Below are 23,508 nucleotides of genomic sequence, written 5' to 3'. Positions count from 1 at the left end.
AGAACAGAATGAGAAGAAGAAGCATTTCCTCCGTTCACTAAGCTGTGCTGTCAAATCTTCTTGGCTTAAGTTTTAGAGACCCCTTTGGCGGTCTCCTGTCTGGATTCTAGATCCAATATAACTCTAATACCCACAATCCGTCTTAATCATGATCAACAGCCCACTTTACACTGGGTATTGGTCAGGTATTATCGTATCTGATATATAGATATCATTTAATCGGATTACATTCACACCCGGTATTAATCCGTGTCTTAAATCCCGGCGCATGTCACGTGTTTGCATTTCAAGGCAATCGGGTGCATTAGTCAAGCTAGATTGTAAGATGCAGATTTAATTAGATTTGGTCATAGCTGCGTACAAAGTATTTCTGCCAACATAGCCGCTGCAAATTAACAGAAATTATAACATAGATGCAATAGTAATTTATATGGCAAAACATGACTTTGGAAATGTACTATGGGTTCAAATCATTGTGGGTACTCTTCACCAGCCTTCACATACTGTATGGCAAGCTCTTTTAACATTGAATCCATAGGACAAACTAGTCACATTTTAAAAGTAACTAGTGGCTATTCCAACAGTTAATGTTGGAATACCCACTCAAAATGTACAAGGTTCTACCACTTACTTATTAGATACTAGTAACCTTTCCAATTGTTAATTCCAATGTTTCTAGTAACAATTGACAATTCTATCATTGAATCCTATGGGGCTCTGTGTTTCAGATATCAAATATTTACCTCAGATTAGTATTTATTCCTATTGTTACTAGTATATTTCAATTTTACTCGTCACTATTAATTGAATGACAAGTGCCTTCTCCTGTCGTTACTAGTAACATTTTTTTTTTTTTGTAATATTTTAAATTCAACTATAAAGCTGTTTTGTCTAGTAATTTCTCATGAGTACTACAAAATAACAGTAACTTTTAAAAAGTGACTAGCTCGACCTATGGATAAAATGTTTAAACGGCGTGGGATATGTGCATCTTCGCTGTGCCTATTTCTTACATCCATGCTTCTTTAATCTGAATGAAATCTTTAGTCCATATTGAGACGATTGCTATCAAATCAAATCCAAAAAATAACCACCATAATGACAAAAGTGTGACCCTGGGTTAGGCTGGAATGACTAGCCGAGGTCCACGGGCCCCTCATTGGCTCGCCTTCCAAAAAAAACAACATTGTGGAGTCGTACTGCCCTCACTCAGCCTGGGGAGCTGAATAGAGGCAGCAGTGTCTCGATCGAAGCCAGCCACCGTTGTGTTCTCTGAAAAAGGTCACTGTGCAACCGATGAACACTGTCTGGGTTTGGAGAAAAGCGGAAGGAGCAACCAGCTGGTGGTGGAGGAGGCGTTGCAGGGCCTCTGCACTCCGTCTGCCTCTCTTTCACTCCCTTCTTTGCATGAAATCCCAAGCCCCCTTATCCCCTATCCGCCTAGTTCGGGCTCGCTGTTCAGCCTCTCCCCCATTGCCTCCCCTTCTGCCTGTTGGTTCATCAAAATCCGTCAGTTTGGCTCTTCCCGGCGTGCAGCCCCGCGATAATGACTCTTAATCTGCCCTGTTTCGCAAAATGCTGTTCTTCGCAACCACAAATGTATCAATCTTCTTAATCCATACAAATGGGACAAATATACAATGCGCCCTACACATTAGTGCACTACACTAAACATTCACACGAGATTTTGTCATCCTACCAATGAAATGAAAGGATTAGGGGACGGCTTGGGGGACCGTGTCACATATGCTGGGGCGTCTTAAGAGTGCAAGTCTCTGACAACACAGAGTTAAACGCATCCATCTCACGAGGCCTTGGGCAGATCTGCGACACAATGGCAATGGTCCTCAGCAAGACCCACAGCAAACAGGATTAGCCCACAATCGGATGGAGCTGCTGGGAGGGAATTTCATGAATCCAGCTCGCAGCGCAATTGGTGTCGAGATTAGTTACTGTACTGTATTTACTGTATCCTTGGCTGGAATATCGCCACACCCATTGTAGCTAAGATCCGGGGACAATCATACATGGCTAGCGATTGGAAAGGGGCAAAGGGACGTCATTTAAATTCGAAGAAAAATAAATCCACGAGTCGAGGGCAGCTCAGGCGGACATGAGAGGGGACCTGGAGCTTTTTTCTTTTGACATTATGAAGGTGGGAATGTTGGGTAATAAATAAAAGTGTGGTCCGCATCACATTTCCATCTCATATTACCACGCAAAACAAGATTCAAGATCCAAGATGTTTAAATGTCACAGACAATACCAACAAACGACGCCGATGCACAGTCGATGGCATGAGGTTCCTCGCCTCGGTCCTTTTGTGAAACCGGCCCGGAGCTCTACCAGCCGCTCAGTATGGAGCCCTCTCCACGCTCGGTTCTTTTTTCTGTTGTTGGCCTCAAGTCTTGGTGATTCTTTTGTTCTAAATTATATTTGTCTAATTTCAAGACAAAGCAAAAAGCAGAATGGTCTGACTTTAGCCTTGTTTTGGGAAATTATTCCAGTGCAGCTTAATCACTAGAGGGGGGGTGCGGAGTGAATATTTTTTTTAATGTTCCACACATACACCCGTGTACGTCCTCTTTGTGACTTAGACTTCTGCAATATTTGTTGTGGTGAAGTTGTATCACTTAAAGTCCCTGAAAATAAATTTGTCCTGAGTTTGTCACACCTAAGAAAAATGTGGTGTGACAAACTCACCCAGCCGAATTTGAATGATTCAAAAAAAATCGCCAAGTATATAAAATTAGGTTTCAAAATTGGAAGAGAAAAGGCAGTTTCCCTCTGCTCTGAGACACTGGGGGCGTGCCCGCTGAAGGTGCTGAAACCACGCCAAATCGCGTTAGTCATGTTAAACGTTTACATTAGAGTCAATTCCATGTTCAAATGTTCTGCTGAACCCAGTCCTGTGTGTCTGGCTGTTCACCTCCAAGTGCTGCTGTCTGGCTGTGGGACTCCCCGCTCTCCGGTGCCCCATAACCTAACCTAACCCTGTGTGGTCAAACCAACGGGGCATTTGTTTTTGTTCCAGACGTCTCCCTCAAGATGCCTTTTACTCAAGGTGTTAACACCCGCCAAAAAAAAATAAAATAAAATAAAAAACAGCTGATAGCTGAGTTTATTTCACCATTGATGCTCTTATTCCGAGCTGGTGTTTATATAGTGTTAGGGGGAGGAGCCATGCCAAGTATGACATCCACATCATCGAGTCCCGATTTAGCCCCGCCCATAAAATCCAGACCACAAAAATGGTGAGAAACAGTTTAACGGTCTACCTCCACAATTCAGTACTACATCGTTTACGGTCTTTTCACAAGTTTTCAGCAATCACTTTTCTAACATGTACAAAGTGTTTAGAAACAAATCAATGAATTCACTTGACAGGACTTTTAACGACTTCACATTCACTCACAGTTATGCAAATCGTAGCTCCAAAAGTTAGTTTAATATACATTCGCTTTAGATTCCGCTTGAATATATAAGTAATTTAAGTTCTGGTTCCGACTGATGGCCGGTCGACTGGTGCATACTATGCACCTACTCATTTTACCTCCAACATGTGCGGCAAAGTGAGAGGGATCTGGCAATCAATGGTTTTACAATCCTTAGGACATGATATAGTTCTAACGGTCCTGGAAAATAATCACTCATTTCACCAATGGAGCTGTGAATGGTACTCTGTGGAGTGGCTCTAGATAATACTGTCAGCATAAGTGGATTCAGAGTTTGACCAAACAGGTTTGTGTTCCAGCCTACATCTGTTTGCCAAGATAGAGGAACAGGTGAGCAAACAGAGCTGAGACACGGGCGTGGTTATATAGCTTCCTATACCATAATGTTCCAAAACGGGCTGTTTCAGTATGTTCGATTTAATTGTAAATGAGCAACTAAGCCCCTAGTTCTGAGCCAGTGGGGTTTGAGCACAAGTCCAGAGTTCTGTGAGCCCATGGGGTTTGAGCTTTACACCGGGCTCCGTTTCATTAACTCCGTCAACTTTCACTGATTTCACCTCATTGGTCCACCAAAACCTGTTTCTGAACAAATTTGAGGCGATATATAAGCAATCCAGTTTCCGAATCTTCACTCCTATTAGATCTACAGTACAAGGCCTCATTTAAAAGTTTGTTTTTGGGAGCACCGGGACCCTCGCACCCAGAGATTTTTTTGTTTCATGTAAATGTCGGAAAATAAAATAAATATCTCTACAATAAAAACACAATTTTAATTGGCTTTGTTTGGAGAAACACACAGTGGATCGATGGAGCAGATGATCATGAAAAGAAATCCGTGACAAGCTGACCATAGCAAACGTTGATAAAGCTCATTAGTGACTCTAAACCGAACCCACCAAACAACATGCATTTTTTTGCTGTTAATATTAAGCCCTGTATTGCACAGCAAACCAGCTTCATAACAGATGTCATGCTTGTAGTGAACAGACACAACCTCCATCTTACCAGAAGTAGGCCTTCACGTGCTCCTGGATCAAAACCCAGGTCACACCGAAGTCGTCGGATTTCCACAACTACCGCGGCAAAAAAGGAAAGGAAGATGGGGAGAAAGCAGAGGAGAGGAGAGAAGAGGGGAAGGAGGGAAGAAGGAGGGGCAGGGGGATGGTGCACAGTACAAATGTAGGTCAGACTCATTTGCATGGTTTTATTGGCTTGGCTTGGCTACATGACGAAAGAGAGCAGGCGAGAGTCAGCTTATGGTATCGGTACCACATCTACCGAACGGCTTGTCTCGTGGGTTACAATGTACGGAAACATAATGAACATTTTTTGAAAAGCTTTGGAGAAATGGGGGACAGCCTGAAAAGGGGAGCACTTTCATATATGTCGAATTATGTTTGCACTGAGTTTTTTGACTTTCATATAGCTGCTTTCTGTGACGCCAGACGGTTTAGGATGCAGATAAGTCTATGGCATACCTTCGTGTTTATTTATTTTCTATGACGAATGGGTTTCTAAGTTGTCCCACAATGTGGGACTAGTCATGCTCGGCTCAATGTTATTTTTGTAATAAAAGTGTGGGTTTTTTTGTTGTTGTTTTTTACAGAAAATACCAGACGCGTTTTTTTAACTCCCAACTGTGTTAGATCAATGCAAGGCTGCAGAGGGAAGCAACTTCCTCCTGTGAAATTAGGGAAATATACCTCCAGCATCTAAATTTATTTGCTTATTTAAACAGCACTTTTTGCACATTTTGAGCGATTTAGGTAATGTTCCACGAAAGCCTGGATAACTGGATGTCTCATAGGCGAAAGTGAACTTTAATACTCGGTGTCCATTCCCGGTCCAGTCCAAGTCACTTACACAGGAGAATACACGCTATACCGCACACTGTATGATGGAAAAGCCGGGAACCTCTTGAGTACACATTCAGAATTAATTGCTTTTATTTGCTGATCTTTACGTAAACAGGTCCACGTATGTCTACGAATCTGGCCCATCAAGAAACAAGGCAACATAGAAAATTAATAACGTCAAGTCATCCGGGGCTGTACCTGTTTGTTCGGGTGCGAGCCATCATAGCCCAGCACCAGGTTGGCTTTGGTGCTGTGCAGCAGTAAATCGGTGGGTTTGAAGGGCGGGGTGAAGCCCTGGACACTCTTGCAGAAGTCGAAGGTGTTCCACAAGTAACTGTTGGTGACGTCAGCAAACAGGTACTGAGGAAAGGAGAAAGAGATAAAGAAAGGAGTTACTTTAGAGGAGGAAGGCCAGGGGGGGATTGGGGACAAACAATACTGCCTAAGCTTCCAAAAGCTTCTTAAAACCACTTCACATGGAAGAAAAAGGTTTTAAAAAAAAAATAATTAAAAAAAAAGAACGAAAGCACTTAATGTTCCCAAAATAAATTAGACTTGATTCTGGATAAAGAAAGGAAAAGAGCAGGATGATGATGAAAGAAAAATGAGTGCCGAGTAGTCCAGGCTCAATCCGAGCACCAAAAAGAAGGCCTGATTACGTAGTCCTACAGTTTGGTTCCGCCACTCTGTTCTCCAGAATCCTCCTTTGATTTTCCGTTTCACCGTATCCCCACAATAACCTTTGGACCGCGGCGCGGCGGGAGGGTTTTTCAGAGAACGTCGGCTGAAGTGGAAGACGGCCTTCTGAATGCGGAGTAAGGAACCGAGCGGTGAGACAAAGAAAACCCCTCAAGGGGATTTCAAAAGTGTAATTTCTACCACGAGGGAAATGTTTGACACTCTGAAGAACAAAACAATTTTTGAGCATTAAGTAAATGAATGTACTGTAGATAGCTACATGTCACCTTGAGAAACCGGTGCAAAAGTGGTAGTATTGTAGATACAGTGTTTTTGTTTTTTTCAACCAAGGACCCCTTAGGACGCCCCCCCTCACGTATGTGCCCAAAGATCATTTCATATTAGGCCTATTTCTCACACTTCCACATGGGCTATGTGGAAAAACAAACACAAATCAAGATAAATGTATTAGAAATATTTGTATTGCAACATTTCAAAATGAAGAATATAAAAACAATGTATTCATCTAACATCAGGTTAATTAACACGTAGAAACACAAAATATCAAAACACAAATTAAGATCTTAAGAGGTAAATAGATACATATATGGCATAAAAAATATATTTCTAAAAATGTACAGATGCTCCCCTTCAAAGAACACAAAAAATTGAAAATAATAAAAAAAAAAAAATTAATTCCTCAAACACCTTTTACGGACTAAGTGCCACGGACACCACTTTGAGAATCCCTGTCATAGGCATACACTTGGTAATCAACTCTCTAAATCTCTCCTCTGATGATACAATGTTTCGTGATGGGGAGGTTCGTGGGTAAGTATTCATGATTAACGCATTAACGCACTGAGATATTTCCATTACCCACCCCCCCCAATATTTGTCCATGTTAGAGCAAACATTCAAATGAACACCTCCACAAGACTCCATCATGAAAGGGAATCTTGACAAGTAGATGCATAGACTGACTGCTGGCTGACTCCCAGCCACACAGCCAGTGTGGGAGTTGGATTTCTTGGCTAATTTTCTGGGCCAAGTGACAACTTCAGATTCCACATACAGTACACGTGGGAGTAGGAGTGAAAAGAAGAGCTCTAAGCCACTGACAACGGACAGTATCAGCCTACTCTACACTCACATCGACATATCGCCACTTGGACAAGGCCCACGTTGGCAAAAAAAATTTCCATTCAAGTTCCATTGCAGTGTACCTACACTACAACGCCAAGTAGTGTTGTAGGGGTAGGACTGAGCGTTTCCACCCATATACTGTTTAAGCTACTAAATAATTATTAACCATGGTAGTTTTTGGGAGTGATTACGGCAGATATCTAACTCAAAATATTCTCACGTTCTGACTTAAGGGTCCACTTTGAAAGATGAGTGTCAACTGAGTCACAGTTGATTTAGCGATTTGAACTTTGTCCATCACAACTTGTAAACCTTGGAGCGGTGGCATCAACGCCGGGGGCGGAAGTTGCTGTCGGGATTGGGGTGGGGAGGGGGTTCAAAGCTCCCTCGAAAAGGAAAATAACACTTAGATCACCCACCCCAAAGCAATGTCAATGACCCGCGCGGCAAAGACAGCGCGAGAAAGCCGAACAAACTATGAACTCAACCATTTCTAACACCTTAGTGTAATGCATCAAGTTCACAGCATTGAGATTTTTTATTAGCAGGAAAGCCAAGGGGGAACCAACAGTTGTCTAACAGAGTGTTTTACCCTCCGCCAAGTACCGGCTGTCAGGGCCTTCCGGAGAACTGAAGAACTCGGCCAGCTGCCAGGGTGCAGCGAGAGGCTGGAGTGGTCTGGAGAGCAGGAGGGGAGGGCGGAGGGAGGCGGGGGGTTGTCTGAAGACCTCCATGACTCATGCTCACCCACACAACACTCCACAACAACCAAATTTCCCTGAAATTTTAGTTTTAACATTCACTGATATCGAATACAATTACATTAACACATAAATAAATAAATAAATAAATAAATAAATAAATTCATAAATAAATTCCCCCGGCCGGTCTCCCACGCAACCAGATGATTTGGATTTGGGCTGGGCTACTTGGGGATACCGGCTGCAGTTCAGTCATGCAAAATGGGCAATCGACAGGCCCGAAAAAGCTCCTGATTTTCTTACCCGCTTGTTGTCCGCGGGACTGTGGTAGAACTGTGAAATGACCTGCTTGCCACCCTGCTTGGCCTTGGCTCCGGACAACTGGAACTTCTCCGAGACCAATGAGAAGCTGGTCCCGTAGTCGTAGGACATGTAGACCTGGGGGAGAGAAGGAAAGCAGACGTGTGTGTGTGAAGGAGGGGAAAGGTTGGGAGAGGGCGTCGTGAAGCGGTGTAACCAGGATGGTAAAGGGGGAAAAGGTGACCGAACCTCCACACACACACTAAACGTCAAGTGAACAGATGACGCTTAGTGCAACATTGTTCCTCTGCAGAATTCGCAGATTTCTCACACACACACACACACACACACACACACACACACACACACACACACACACACACACACACACACACACACACACACACACACACACACACACACACACACACACACACACACACACACACACACACACACCTCTCTCGGTGTCACAACAATACTCTCTTCCTGCAAGAGTGAGTTCACTTCCTTCAAGTAGAGACAACTACTTCAGCGAGATGTTTTATTCACTGAAAAACCGGCAACGGGAAACTATTTACTTTGATTAATGCCAGAGATGTAGGCTTACTCTAAATTAATTCATTTAATTGTTTTTGTTATTTTTCAACCAAAATAGGCTCCAGTGGCCTGCAGGCGTTACGCATTCTCACACATGCCAATATGAGCTGGGTATTTATGCATATTTGGTGGTATATAAATAAATAAATAATTAAGTAAATAAATAGATAGATAAATAAATAAATTAATAGAAAATGGGTACATAAATAAAGGCAACTCCGGCTGAAAGCAAATAACTTTCAGATAAGCTCCAGGAACTGAATAACCAAAAGAAGAGGCAGGCGCAGGACTGTCCGCACAGCTGTGTCTGTATGTGTGTATGACTGTAGCAGATGGAGGGATTCATCCCTCCCAGGGAACCTCATGTAACAAAACTACGAGGGCACTGGACACCACTGGAGTCCACGGGACCCCCACCCCCCACCACACCCATTTTAAATGAATACTGAAGATTGTTCTCTGAGAATCTCTGAATATGGATTCAAGACGGCTGAAATGGAGAACAAAAAAAAACACAAACAAGGCTATTCCATCGCGGGAAACCATTTCAGGAACTGGAGACTCCGCTCCAGTCACTTTGGAACTTTGGCCATTTTCCACAAGAAGACTTCAGCTCTGAAATTGGTTTGAATTGTTCCTGGTCCCAAAGAGGAGAATTGTCAAGCGCACACAGGCATTTTACAAAAGTAAATTGCGTAATTCAAAAACTGGAAGCAAAAAATAAAAATAAAAGCACCAGGTGTGACCAATAGTCGCACGCTTGGCGTCTCCTTCTCCAGGAACCAAGAACTCATAGGGACTGCGGTGGTCGCCCTTCAGAAAGTTCCCGGATGGAAATGGATCCTTATTCAGTTCCTGTACTTTGGTGGAAAGTCGCTAAAAAATACCTTACTGTGTCTTGCTAGTTTGGTAAAATTGCACTACTGAAGACCAACTCCGCCATATTGTAGTAGCCAGTCCATAAATAGACTTTAGATGAACCCAGCATCGGCACAGCTCTCGTGCCTGGGGAAGCTAATATTTGCATTCATATAACTATATTTGTGCTTGTTTGTGTTCAGGTTTTGAATCAAGGATTGGATCATTTTTCAGCTCAGCAAAATCTATAAAAAATGTTAAAAGGGAGAGAAATATAACTTTGCTTTTCATTTATTCTGTAAAACATTTAAGGTAAGGAACCCATGGTCTTAATGAAAACAACATTCAAGAAAGTCCAATGTTTAAATCAAATCTTAAAATACTGTATATTCACTCAATACTGTTAAATTAAACTGCAATATGAGGCATGCATGACACCTTCTTCCTTTAAACATGGTAGTGAATGAAAAAATATGAGTAGATCCGCCCCCAGTAATTGAATTTAATTCCGGTAACAGACAAACCAGTATACTGTTCAATTTCTCCCGTTTATAACTAACTAAATTTCACGAAAATGGGTTCAGGTACAGTGCAAGGCACGGTCGTGGTGTTAGAGAAGTCTGCATCTCTCAATACATGATTTCAATTCGATTTTCGATTTCAACATATGTATTTTTTTCCAGCACTAACCCTTACCCTATCGAGTCTTGATTTGAAAAGAAAACACTTGTTTCTGAATAAGTAACTTTGAGTCCAGTCACCTGAAATCATTATAAATAATGTTGTTTATTTTTGTTGTGGAATAAATATGAAAAAAATATTTCATACAATTTCATATATAAAATAAATGCTTGGAAGCCGTAAGAGCCCGCTCTTTTCAGTGAGCCGGATGATCCAGCTCACTGAAAAGAGACAAACTTTTCAACACTACAATAATTGTGACCCTTCTCTGCCCCCCACCACGTCTGTGTCGGCTCTGTTCGTTCTTCTCCAATCTGACTTTTTACCTTATTCTACTCATCATATCACAGCGTCATGTTCCGTTTCAACTTATTATCTTGTCTTTCATATCACAACACAAATCATATCCATAACGTGAGCTACTCTTATGGAGCGGCACTTCTCACAAGCTGCCGCTACTCTCAAGTGGACATATTGTAAAATATCATTTTTTCTTTAAATTATTAAAAGGCACAAGCTGCGAGCTCCAGCTGTGCTCAGGCTTCGGTTCACCTCCGACCTCCCCCCCTCGCCAAAGCACAGCTTCAGCGATACAGTGCACAGTTTATTTTCAGATAACGGTAGATTAGAGGTCAAATTTATGTCGGACAATATTACCCACAAAATTACGGGAAGAATCACAGACCTGATTGCGATTTCGAAGTTCAAAATCGAACGCTCATTAAGATCGATTATCAATTTTCGAATCGGAATCGTGACCCCCCCCTATGAACATATCATTGCGCTTTAGAGTAAAACACAGCACGCATCTATTGTCTTGTCTATCTTAATTTCACTGCAACTCTGCGTCCAGATTTAGGGAATTATTCGTTAAAAAAGTAATAGCGGCAGGAAAACTGTATTTGACTACGATGGTTAAATTTTGCAATTAATCCGCGGTTCACAAGGAGCCGGACCGTGGGGGGCGACCTGTACGAATCATGGACCAACTACGTTCCGTTGCACCACTACAACAACCTATTTTACTTTTCCTCTCTAGGTTTTTAAAATATTTCTTATTTAAATTCTGCTTTTATTGTTTTTCTGCTGTTTTAACAGTGAAGTCAAGAATATAATGTAAAATAAATAATCCTGTCCCGTGCATGGTATTGCGTCATTTCCAGTCTCACTTCTCGCATGTGTTTTTGTGGTGAAAGATCTTGTAATGTGTGACCCCCGTCGCCGACCAGTCATGTAGCGGGAAACCACAACAACTTTCAGATTCCCGATCACAAGACAGAAAATAGTCTAGTGGGAAAAGTACAGCTTTGTGACGACTTGGTGGCTTCAGTAGTGTCTTCAGTAGTGCAAACCACAAATGCAAGATTCTCGATCACGAGACAGAAAGTCGTGCAGTGTGAACAGTACGTCGATCTGACAACTTTGAAAGTCGTGTAGTGTGCCCGTGGCATTACGTGCAGCTGTACTCACAGAGCTGGTTTTAGGACCCGTGGCTCCCACGCTGTCTCTAGCCAGGGCCACGATGACGTTGCTCTTCTCTCCCGCCCAGTGGACCACCATCTGATTGTGTGAGTCATTGAGGTTGGCCTGCAGAAAGAAGAAAAGATGGAGGATACTGGAGATGCTTGGCAGGAGGGTTTGGTTATAAACTACAAATTAATACCATACACCACATCGAGGTGGTGTACGGCTCACAAAATGAGTTTAACTTTACGGTGATTAAATCACAATTACAAATGCAGCTGCGGGATTAAAAAAATAAAGCAAAAAAAAAGATTAAAACCTTGGAGCCCAGGTAAGTAAAGTGAATGCTTCTCTGTCTGAGATGCAAACATCCCCAGCACGTCAGACCTATGGTCATATTTACATCTAATATTACAGTCAAAACCAAAAAAGCTTTTTTAACCACTGAAGATTTATTCTCTGCAATATCATTGAGTCAGGCATCATTTTATCATTAATAGAAATCGATCGACTGCAAAACATGCTGCGAGATCTGCAATGGGGGTCATTGTGTCCAGGTGCAACACCGCTCCCCCGTGTGATGTTCCCATATTCCAGGATGATAATGGCCCCAATACAAAGAACTAAATAAATTCTAGAGGAGTTTCATAAACACAAGACACACACAGTCAACCTCTTACCATGGCCTCCCCGATAACCTGATCTGAACTGCATTGAAACTTTAAGGGAAGCTGTGGAGCAGAGAGTAAAATTAGATTTCCGCCCACTTCATGCCTCAAAGAGAGGCGTTTCTTCTTGAAGAATGGTCCAACATCCCACTACTACACAAAGTTAAAGATTTGTAGGACAACTATCCAAGAAGGATTTCAGCTGTTCGGAAGGCATAGAGTGGCCCTACATCTTATAAAGTCCTTGCTGCTACTATATGACTCTACATTTCTGTCATTCCTTAATTTTTGTCCAGTCTACTGTATGTGTCAACTGAGCACAATGAACGGACTGTGTTTGGCCATGCAGGGTGGTTAAAGATGACCACCCTACTTTTCACAATGATCAGCACAATAGACGTCTTGAGTAAAGAGTCAAAACGCAGTGATGTAATCGGGCTGGAAAAGCATCAACGAAAGGCAGGCTTTCAGCCCAAGCGGAAGCTGGGTAATTCTCCTGGATTTGCAGAATCTCCGGAATAAACGAGCTTCACCTTTAGCTGAACAACAAGCATTACTCCAAGGCACTGCCTTTTGTAAACATTTTACCTTTTTTGCATTTCTTTGCACTGCACAGACCTGTTTGGCAGGAATGAATCATCCCCGACGGGTGCGTTACAAGGCTGCTCTCAATTAATATGAACGCATACCGGATTAGAATCAACAAAAGGTGGGAAACAGCGTCAAGGCGAAGTCAAATGCTGAGGCTTTTCTCAGGATAAACGGTAAAAACATTCCTGGTCAGTCACATACAGTAAGAGTTATGGAAGCCTTTGTATTGTGAGATTCTTGTCATGTCTCTGATTGTGCCAATGTCTAGGTAGCTTACCAGCGCACGTTACTAGGGTTACTGCATTCACATCCTTATCTGTTGGCAAACAAGTTGGCCGAGTGTGTTGGCCTACCGCTGCTAAATGTCTCCGTGTTTGTGCATGCACGCATGTGGCCAAGGGCAGGAAGGCCTGCTGCCGACTCGCTGCTACTGCGTGCGAAGAAACACTACTTCTACCTAGTGAATTGCGAGAGCACAAGGAAAGAAAAGCCGCAGCCTAAGAGCACTAATTTAGCCTTTATGAAAACTCTCTTAAGCCAGATCTGAAGATCTATGAATAAAATAAATCAACCCACCCCTTAATAAAACCGCCTGTGCATCGGCTCCAATGTTTAATTAATGAGCCGGGGAAAAAAAAAAAGAAAGAAAAAAGACTCCTTTGGATTCTGACTTCCCTATAAAGGTCCGAAGAGTTCACACTGGTATAAACAGACAGCATCTCGCTGGCTAACCCAACTTCTTTAGTCAAGTTTCACAATGACAATATGGTGTCAGAATGTACCAAACCTGTTCTTTCGCTTTGTGAAAGATAGCTTCCTTAAAACAAGGCAGGTCCAGTGTAGTAGTTATCAGAAGCAAGACCAGCAGAACGTCAACAGCTCACTGCAGTGGAGCAAGGTTAGGGCTGTGACGCTAGGAGATTTTTCTTACCGCAGCTTTTTTTTTTTTTTTTTTTGTCAGTCAGTGTGCATTACAATAACAGGATAAAACACATGGAAGCTTACAAAAATGCAATGCAATGGGGAATCGTAAATATATATTTATGCGTGTGAATCATCCGCGTCTGGAAACGAACAGCCGAATACGATTCCACTGACAAAATCCAGAGTCGGGTGCAGCCCTCGAAATAATTCATAATAATAATCGGAGACACACAAAATGAATCCCCCGTATGTTTAACGGACTGTTCCTACGGACGAACGGAGCAACTGCAAAGTTTCGTTTCTCCAGAAGTCCTTGAACGTAGGATATATATATATAAAATTTGCGGAGATGACAGTAATGAGCTCAACACACTGTTGAGGTTATCATCACACTGTTTTGGATCCCTCAGTCATGGGCTGCTCTTCCCTTCTCTCCCCTGCTCAGCAGAGTTCACTTTGGATCAGTTTGAGGCCGAGGTGGCGTGGCAGTAAATCCCTGTTGCCGGAGCGTCGGCTATGGCGACTGAGGCCCAGACGGCCCGCGGCTCCAGGGGAATGACACGGCTAAATCTGGAGACTGATGACAAACAATTTGCCCGGGCGCAGCAAACTGCTGCATGAGAGTCAACGCAGGTGAGGCCTTTGCGGCGAGCTCAAAAGCACATCCATCACCGCTCACTCCACTGTCTGCAGGTAATGATTTAAGATGGAGACGGCTTCGCTGAATGGAGGCCGGCTTAAGCCTCTGATAATATCGTCCACTAGAACAAAATCCAACGCTGTGTAGTTTACAATTTATAAATGCATCTCAACATGAAATGTAAATTGTACTCGGAACCAACAGACGACTCCTCAATGAAAGAAATTAGTCTTGTTGGCCGCTGTTATTGCACAAGAGTGTTGCCAAAGTGAACCGATTCAGCGTGACTTTTGCTGTGGCACTAAAAAACATTTTCAGCATGATTATCTTAACTGCATCAGCAACAAAAAGAATATAGTAGAAAACGAGTTCATACAAGTAGCGGTAAAAGAGGCTCAGTCTCCATATTCCGCCTATCATGCTACCTGCAATAGGGTCTCTTCACACACACACACCAAGCGCTGCAGTATGGTCCAGGGATGGTTCTATAAGTGGCATAGAGGTGTCTCTTATCTGTTCCAGTCCATCCATCTTGGAGACAGCCTTGTGGTCACCCAAGAGTAGTGTGTGTTAGATCACAGATTCTTCTCACCAAGCCTCTGCTACGAATTGGCTTTCTCCTGCTCTCCACTGCGCACACACACACACACACACAGACACACAGACACACACACACACACACAAACAGACACACACACAGACTTTTTCTCCAAGCTCTTGATAGCATCTGACAGGACCGAAATGCATTCAGTAAACGAAGCCAGCCAGTGGAAAGGCGCAGAGCAGCAGCACACTCTCCCCTCCCGACTTCTCTTTTGCCATCAGGGCGGCCATTCAAACCCAGACCTTAAAAACCGTCAGAGCGGAACAGTGAGTTAATCTCCAACTCAGCGGACCCCTTCCCGATACGCTCCCACTCTCCCTCTCTCCCTCCCTCCATCCATCTGTCTGGTATACACTGGGATGTCACAATACCTGAACCTGGGTAGTCGATACCAATGCCTGTACAATTCTACCATTCTCCAAGCACAATTCTGTTTCCTTCTATGATCATTGCCGAAAAACCTTGAACAACGGATTTAAGTAAACTAGTGTCCAAATTAAGTGAAATCAAAAGACAAAAACCCAAATATACACATGCACGGCTCAATATGCTCCAACCAGCTAGTGAACATTTACTGACAGTGGAGACAGGTCCATAGCTAGATGTATTCATTTTAAAGGATAATGTTATATTTGGAAGAGACACTTCTTCGAACAGTAAGGAAATTTCATCGTCATCGAGAACATAGTCTATGCCAGTCGTCGCCAAAAAAATGGTTGTGTTGGCTAAAACTGTGCGGGATATGATAGGATATATTTAGGAAAAATACAGCTTGCCAAGACCAATGCTTCTTAACGCATGGTTCCTGTCGGTCATGTCTCTGAACTGTTTTAGATGTTTATTACACAGCCTAGGGAGTAAGTTAAAAGACGATTGGCATCAGGGGAAAAAAAGAAAAAAGCGTTTAGTGAGCGGTAAGAAACGTTTGGGACCCACTTTTTTGTTTTGTCGCTTTCCTCGACACTGGGAAAAACTAGATCGGTACCAACAGAGGAAAAACTGGTAACCGGAACCATTTCGAAATTTGTCATCACTTTTGGGGGACATTTTGGCTCTTGTGACATCCCCAGCACACTTAAGAATAAAAACGACAAAAAAAATAATAATAATAAAAAAAGACTTTATGGAGAGATTATGTGAGCTCGGTTTCACAGAACTCTGCCCGAACCCGGAGGTTAACCGTCAGATCACTGTACTGTTCACACTACACAACTACTTTACAAAGTAAAATAGGTATGTTGTGCGTTTCTGGCTTCTGCTCCGGGCACTCCCGTCTCTCCCTCTCATCACACCCCCCCCCCCTTTACCCAGTGTCTGCTCTCATTGGCTGTAGCTCGTTGCGTCGCTCCCGACTCAACCAGATGTTAAACCTGCTTGATATCTCATGATCAGTGGGATCGTGTTGTGAGCAGTTCACACCACACGCTCGTCGGTCACAGGAGCACGCTATGATTTATCTTGGGCTTTGCTCAGCGATCTCCAAATACCTGTCACCGAGCGGAAAATCAGGCCAGAATTACGTAGTCTGAACTCACATAATCTGGCCTACCCTCGTCGGCCTAAAGTTAGTCTGCTGGCCCCGTAACATTGCTTTATAGTATAACCGCATTATATCCTTGAACAAGGAACAAGGGAGGGATAGGAATGCAGGGTTGATCAGGTGAAGGCTTGATGTCACATGGCCTGAGATTAGGCGTAACAACAACAGAGAAAAGCGGGCCTTTCCTTGTGGCCTCAACCTTGCACGGCAGGTGGAAAACAAGTGCGAAACGGTTTCGCTGAAGGGGGATTAGAGGAGCCGGACCTCAAGCGCCACCGATACGGTGCTACAGTAAACTGGATAATGCGGTTAGCATTCCCCAACTCGGTTCTCAGCTTATCTTTGGGAAGTGGGGATTCCCTGTCGGGGCTCATGTAGGTCGACTGAATGTGGCGACCTCCCGCCCGTCTTCTTAAGGGAAGGTCAGCTCAAAACACTGCCAGAGTATGTGGTGGTAGCTATTAGGATTGGGACCATATGCTCATGTACTCCCTTGCAAAGTCATTAATATTTTGAGGAAAAAAAAGGACTACATTAAGAATGTATATATGTATATGCAATCAACTAAAAGTCAAATACATATCTGACTGCCTGGGACGCCACACTTTTCAGACTGTGTCTGAAGCAAAATTCACCACAAGTTGCTTCATTGGATAAAAAAGGATATTTCAAATGAACATACAGTGTCTCTGATGGTAGTAAATGGAAGAGTTCACCTAGAGACCGCATAAGACCGGACTGTCAAAATGTATTTACAAACTGGACTTTGTTCAGTCCAGTAGGAAACGGGCAACTTCCTGTTTCTAGTCTACCACATTGGCGTCAATGTACCAGAAAGAGCGAAATAAACCCTAAAGAACCTGATAAAAACCCAGGGGCTGCAACCATTTTTCTGTTAGCTTCTCGTTTTAAAAAAGAGAATAATTATTTTATTTTTTTATTTATTTTAATGTTTCACTGGCGAACTGCATTCAAGCACCCTGAGGAGCTGCAGCAGAGGACGCTGCAGCTTCTATAGTAAAGCGTTCAGCAGGGTTGTGCTGTGAACTTTAAATGGTGGGAACCAGTGTCTCAATAAGGCCTGGGTTGAAAGATTGCAAACCCACCCCTTCATTTATTTATACAATAAAAAGGTGGGGCCGGGAGGTGCACCATTGCAAGGAACGCAACTCCAGCAGAGCCAGACTCAAACAATGACATCATCCCTGCAGGACTGGCACCCAGTGACGAACCCTCTCCTCTCACAAGTCACTAGAACGCAGGCGCCAGGCAATCTCTGATTTGCATTTTACGATTGAGGCTCTGCTGGGCGAGAAGACAGCGTATTTTTGGTACCAGACAGACAAAACAATGCAGCCGCTGTCCTACATCTCTGTCAGGCACAAGATCCCAATTCATTTTTCTAAGGTTGGCCTATTCTCCGTCGTCATTGACCAAGGGAAGAAACAGCTCTGACACTAGGTCTGTTTTTCAGCGTTGTAACGTAGCTTGAAGGGGCCGACTTGAAAGTGTCAAATGACCAACACGGGCCATTTAACACCTCTTTGAGGAATGGCTTGGCATTCCATTTTGACAGATCTGTTAGCCTGTAGAGAGATTTGCTTGTTATCACACTTGCTGTGCATTTAATGCATTAGTGGCAAAATCAAACAATTCCAGGGCATGACTGCCAAAACCCCTCCGCAACTTTGCGCTGCTTGACAATGATGAAAACGATGACCATTCAATTAGAGGTCTTTCCTTCAAGACCGTAAGAGATGCCTATCGGATTTACGGTAAGCACGGGCCATGCCTTGACGACGGCCGCACAAACTCAGCCCGACAAAAGCCGATAAAGACGTGTTTTTCCTCCACTCGCCCAACACCAGAGCCAGAAGATGTTGTGGAAAATTTCTGCGCTTTTGAACGCAGCACAGCCCACCAGGAGAGAGGAACACTGATTCTGGTGATGACGATGTGTATGTGTGTGTGCGCGCGCGCGTGCGTGCGTGCGTGTGTGTGTGTGTACCAAAGGGCAAGACCGTGAGGTCGGTTGAGACGGTGTGTGTGTGTGTGTGTGTGTGTGTGTGTGTGTGTGTTGCTGGGCTGAACCGTGGTCCTGTGTAATGCGTCTGGGGGCCAGAGCGACACATGTATTACACACACACACACACACACACACACACACACACACACACACACACTTAAACAAGGTCAATCTTTTGGCATAGTTAAAGATTGGTCGTCACTGGGGAGGGCAGTTGCTTTTGGTCTCCGAGAGGCGATCTACATGTATAATTACAATACCTGCTCGAGCCCGCTCCGTTACCAGCCCAGTCATATCCATAAAAACCAGCCATCACATGCAGGCCGGAGGAGTGAAGAAAAGAAACGAAAACAAAAGCACGTCACTCTATCCGTGTACCCGAATCAGCTGAGCGCTCCATTTTGAGCGGTTATTGATATCGCCGCTGGCTGGCTGGCTGGCTGGGAAATATCATACCGCTCAGACTCTCTTTAGGATGTCTGATCTATTGGCTGTTGTTTGCACGGATTGTGTCGTTGAACAAGCGAGCGGATCCAGCCCAGACGCGTCCTGGTAACAGCCGCCACTGTTATGGCAATGGAGGTTGTACAGTGGGGGCTTCCACCTCCTTCTGCATTTCGTTTTTTTTTTTTGTTTTTTTTTTAACCCAATTTGTACGACTCATGTTTAAAACATCTCACAACGGCGGCCCTGATGGAGATCATTTGTTCTTGACAGTGATGGTGCTGTACTCTGACACTAAAGTTCCTTCATATTGCCTTCACGACCACAACACTCCCACCCCTGCTTGTTAATGACCAAGCCCGGTTAGGTTAGGTTAGGTTAGGTTAGGTTAGCTGCAGTTATATTACCGTAGGGTGTTGTTCAAGAGCCTTCTGGTGTCTGAAGTGTAGACCACGGGGCAAGTGCACAAACAGGTCCATTTGGTTGGTGATTACCCACAAACAAGGATGATAGAGTGGCCATTAAACTGATTTGGCCGGAGGGATCGGTTGCTTCTGACAACTGCAATAATCTAAAATTATGTTGTGTAGGTCTTTTTCGGTGAGGGTGGGGTGGGGGTCATTTTTGGGTTTATTTCACGTTTCCATTTGTTTTTATTATTAGTAGTAATAGTAGTATTATTAGCTATTGTTTTGGATTGTGTGCTGATGTAACCGCAATTTCCATCCGAGGGTGAATAAAGTATCTATTCATATGAGCAACCACCACAATCGGTGCAAATTGACAGGGTTTGGGGGAAACTATAGCCTACATTCTAACAAAAAAAAAACCGTGCAATTCTGTCAAAACTTGCACCATTTGCTCCTCACCTTCTGCATGCAAGAAAAACAACAAGGATGTTTGCCTCATTCTGCAGGAAATGCATTGCAGGCGATAAGCAGGGCGCTATCTGAACCGCATTACCTGTCCGTACACCTTTGGCACGGCCGACGGAGCGGCGCTCCTGCGGTTCCGATGCGGCGGCGGCTGCGGCGGCGGCGGCTCGGCTCCAGCCTTCAAGCCGCCTTCCGAGGCTCCCCGCGCGGCAGGACGCAGCGTCGGAGCCACGGCGGCGGCGGCGGCGGCGGCGACGACGACGACGGTGGCGCCGCCTCCTCCTCCTCCTCCATCAGTTAAATCCTCCGCCGCGTTTATCGTGAAGAACCCTCTGTTTTGCGGTAGCGTGTAACGCTGCTCCGGACGGAGGCGGAGATTCGACGACCTTACCCCGGCCGCGGCGAGCAACAACAGCAGATACACGGCGCCGCACTGTAGATAGGTCAGCATCTTGCCCGACCGTGTTGTCGCCATGTTTGTGTATGTTCCGTTTCTGGGTTAGGTAACCCTAGAAGAGCGCCTACGAGCGGCCGGTAGGCGGGGTTGCCAGGCCACGCCAAAAAAAAAAAAAACCCAGTCCCGAAAGAAGACGTTTCGAAGCGCTACAAACCCGCCCCGAAGGGGTTAAAAAAAGGTTTTTTGTGACATTCCAGTTTAATTCATTCATTCATTCATTCATTCATTTTCCTCATTATTTTCTTCTTCTCTTCTATCTTTCTTTTATTTTTTTCGATGTATATTATATTATTTTATAGGGTCTATTTTATCATATCATAGGGTATATTGTATACAGTATACAGCTAAAGAAATAGCTCATAAAGTGAACAAACTACTTTTAAGGGTCACTGCTATCATATATCATATCATATACACCAATCAGCCACAACATTTAAACCACTGACAGGTGAAGCGAATAACATTGATCATCTTGCACGGCGGGGAGCAAAGTCCAGCCCGTCCGGTCCAATCTCACAGAATGGCACAAAAATGCTGGCTATGATAGAAAGGTGTCAGAACACACAGTGCATCGCAGCTTGCTGGTCAGAGTGTCCATGCTGACCCCTGTCCCACCGCCAAAAGAGCCCACAATGGGCACATGAGCATCAGACCCGCACCATGGAACAATGGAAGAAGGTGGCCTGGTCTGATGAATCACGTTTTCTTCTACATCATGGGGATGGCCGGGGTTAGGGTCCGATGCGATCGAGCATCTATGGGATGTGCTGGAACAACAAGTCTGATCCATAGAGGCCCCACCTCACAACTTACAGGACTTAAAGGATCTGCTGCCAAGGTCTTGATGCCAGATACCACAGGACACCTTCAGAGGTCTTGTGGAGTCCATGCCTCCATGGGTCAGAGCTGTTGTGGTGGCACGAGGCGAAGCTACACAATATTGGTGGTGGTTTTGTGGCTGATCAGTGTATGTTTAAAAGAAGCTGATATAAAAGCTCTTAAAAAACGAGGAGCTTCTAAACTACACCCCTAATCAAAAAACACATCCCACGTCGGCATTTTTTTATATATCCATAAAAATATCATCTTCCAATGCTCTAATTTGGTGAGAATTTGAAACTGACCAATTTTTAGACAAGAAAACCTGCCAATAGGATGCAGTCCATCGAAAGCAGCATCCACCAAATTTCTAAATGTAACTTATCTTGTATATCTTTGGAAACTAAACTTGTTGGATTAATTACTTTGCAGAGGAAGATCATTTTCAAGATCAATGTTCTTACTACAGCAGCGCTTGGTTGTTTCAGTAGGACATCATAGGTCTGTCACTAGTCATTTAGGTATCTGCTCTCACAGGGCTTCTTTATCACAAGCACAGTTTGGAAAACTGTACAAATTGTTATGAGAACTGTGGCTCTGCCCTTTCATTGGCAATTTGCTTCATGAACCCATTACACATACAACACCTTCTCACAGTAAATAGTATGATGGCCTGCCTGTGTGTACAACATAAACAATAGACATGCTTAGCAAATTAGGAGAAAATAAGAGTTACTCTGATACTGCAAGGAGCATCTATTCTTTGAATAAAGTGACTCGGTGAATCTGGAGTTCACTGATATGTTAATTCGAATGCATACTATCTTGTTTTGACCTTTAACCAAAAAAATGCATAAATCTTCATAAAACACAAACCTAATTTCATGGATGAGAAAACACAATATGCTTCACATAAAACCACACAAAAAACACACAAAATTTTAAATATAGACATTTGTGCTTTCTTTAACAAATGTATCAACAGAAAGGCAAAATCTGAATATATGTAGGAGTCAAACCATTAAAAGCGTCATCGACAACAGTAGTGTTTTGAATGTTTATACTTGGCAGTGGACAGGCTGACCGGTCTGCAGCTATGCAGCCCCATACGCAGCAAGCTGTGATGCACTGTGTATTCTGACACCTTTCTATCATAGCCAGAATTAACTTTTTTGGCAATTTGTGCAACAGTAGCTTTTCTGTGGGATCAGACCAGACAGGCTAGACTTCGCTCCCTACTTGCGTCAGTGAGTCCATAGTCGCCTATGACCCTGTCGCTGGTTCACCGGTTGTTTTCCCTGTACAACTTTTGGTAGGTACTAACCACTGCATACCGGGAACACTTCACAAGACCTGTCGTTTTGGAGATGCTCTGACCCAGTCCTCTAGCCATCTTAATTTGGCCTTTGATAAAGTTGCTCAGATCCTTATGCGTCCCTTGATATGAGTAGGGCAGATGGTTCGGGTTGCTGGTCTACCTCCACAGGCTTCTCACCCTTTGAGCTCCTCTTCGGCTTGGGGGGTGCTAGACCTAATTAAGGAAAGCTGGGAGGGAGGGCCTCGCACCAATGAGAACAAAGTGAACATCCTGGACCTGAATTTGCTCCTAGCTCACGTCAGAGCCACTTGTATGACAGAGGGGTCCGCCTTAGACAATTTGCACCAAGAGAAAGGGTGTTAGCGTTGCTCCCTACTTCCAGCTCTTAATTGCTTGCAAAGTGGCAAGGACCCTTCATGGTCACACAGCAGGTTGGGGAGGTCAATCATGAGGTAGATCGGCTGGACAGGGGTCGGCTTTACCACATTCATCTCCTAAAGGAGTGGAGGCAACAGGCGTCTGTGTATCTGGCAACCATGGTAATCCAGGGCAATGAGCTGGGGCTTGAGGTTCCAAAACTGTAGTGACTATCTCTTGTGCGGACACGGCCACATTACAATGGCAGTTTGCGGATGTCTTTTCCCACCTGCCAGGTCACACGTCTGTCGTCCACCACAATGTGGAGACGACTCTGGGACTGAAAGTGCGCTCCCGGCCGTAAAGTCTGTCCGAACATAAGGCCAAAATTGTGCAGGCAAAATTAAAGGCCATGCTGGACATGGGGCTGATAGAAGAGTGTACAAGTCTCTGGTGTAGCCCCGTCATACTGGTAGGTAAGCCCGATGGGGCGGGCCGATGCGTCT

The 23,508-nt window shown here is 44.0% G+C and overlaps 1 protein-coding gene across 1 annotated transcript in view; it reads right to left on the bottom strand.

Annotated features, from left to right (window-relative positions):
* The window catches only part of sorl1 (sortilin-related receptor, L(DLR class) A repeats containing), a gene marked incomplete at both ends in the record, with an annotated part of 77,232 nt that extends 56,706 nt beyond the window's left edge, over positions 1–20,526 (bottom strand). Inside the window, 5 exons of the mRNA XM_080006765.1 lie at positions 4,461–4,528; positions 5,510–5,671; positions 8,140–8,274; positions 11,746–11,862; positions 20,140–20,526. Of these exons, the coding sequence (XP_079862891.1) occupies positions 4,461–4,528; positions 5,510–5,671; positions 8,140–8,274; positions 11,746–11,862; positions 20,140–20,526 (869 nt within the window). The remainder of the gene's footprint in view (positions 1–4,460; positions 4,529–5,509; positions 5,672–8,139; positions 8,275–11,745; positions 11,863–20,139) is intronic.
* Positions 20,527–23,508: the final 2,982 nt, after the last annotated feature.

This window comes from Zeus faber (assembly GCF_960531495.2).
Source record: "Zeus faber genome assembly, chromosome: 9".
Classification (NCBI taxonomy): domain Eukaryota; kingdom Metazoa; phylum Chordata; class Actinopteri; order Zeiformes; family Zeidae; genus Zeus; species Zeus faber.
The sequence above is the reverse complement of the archived record's forward strand: the minus strand, read 5'-3'. Positions and strand labels throughout refer to the sequence as shown.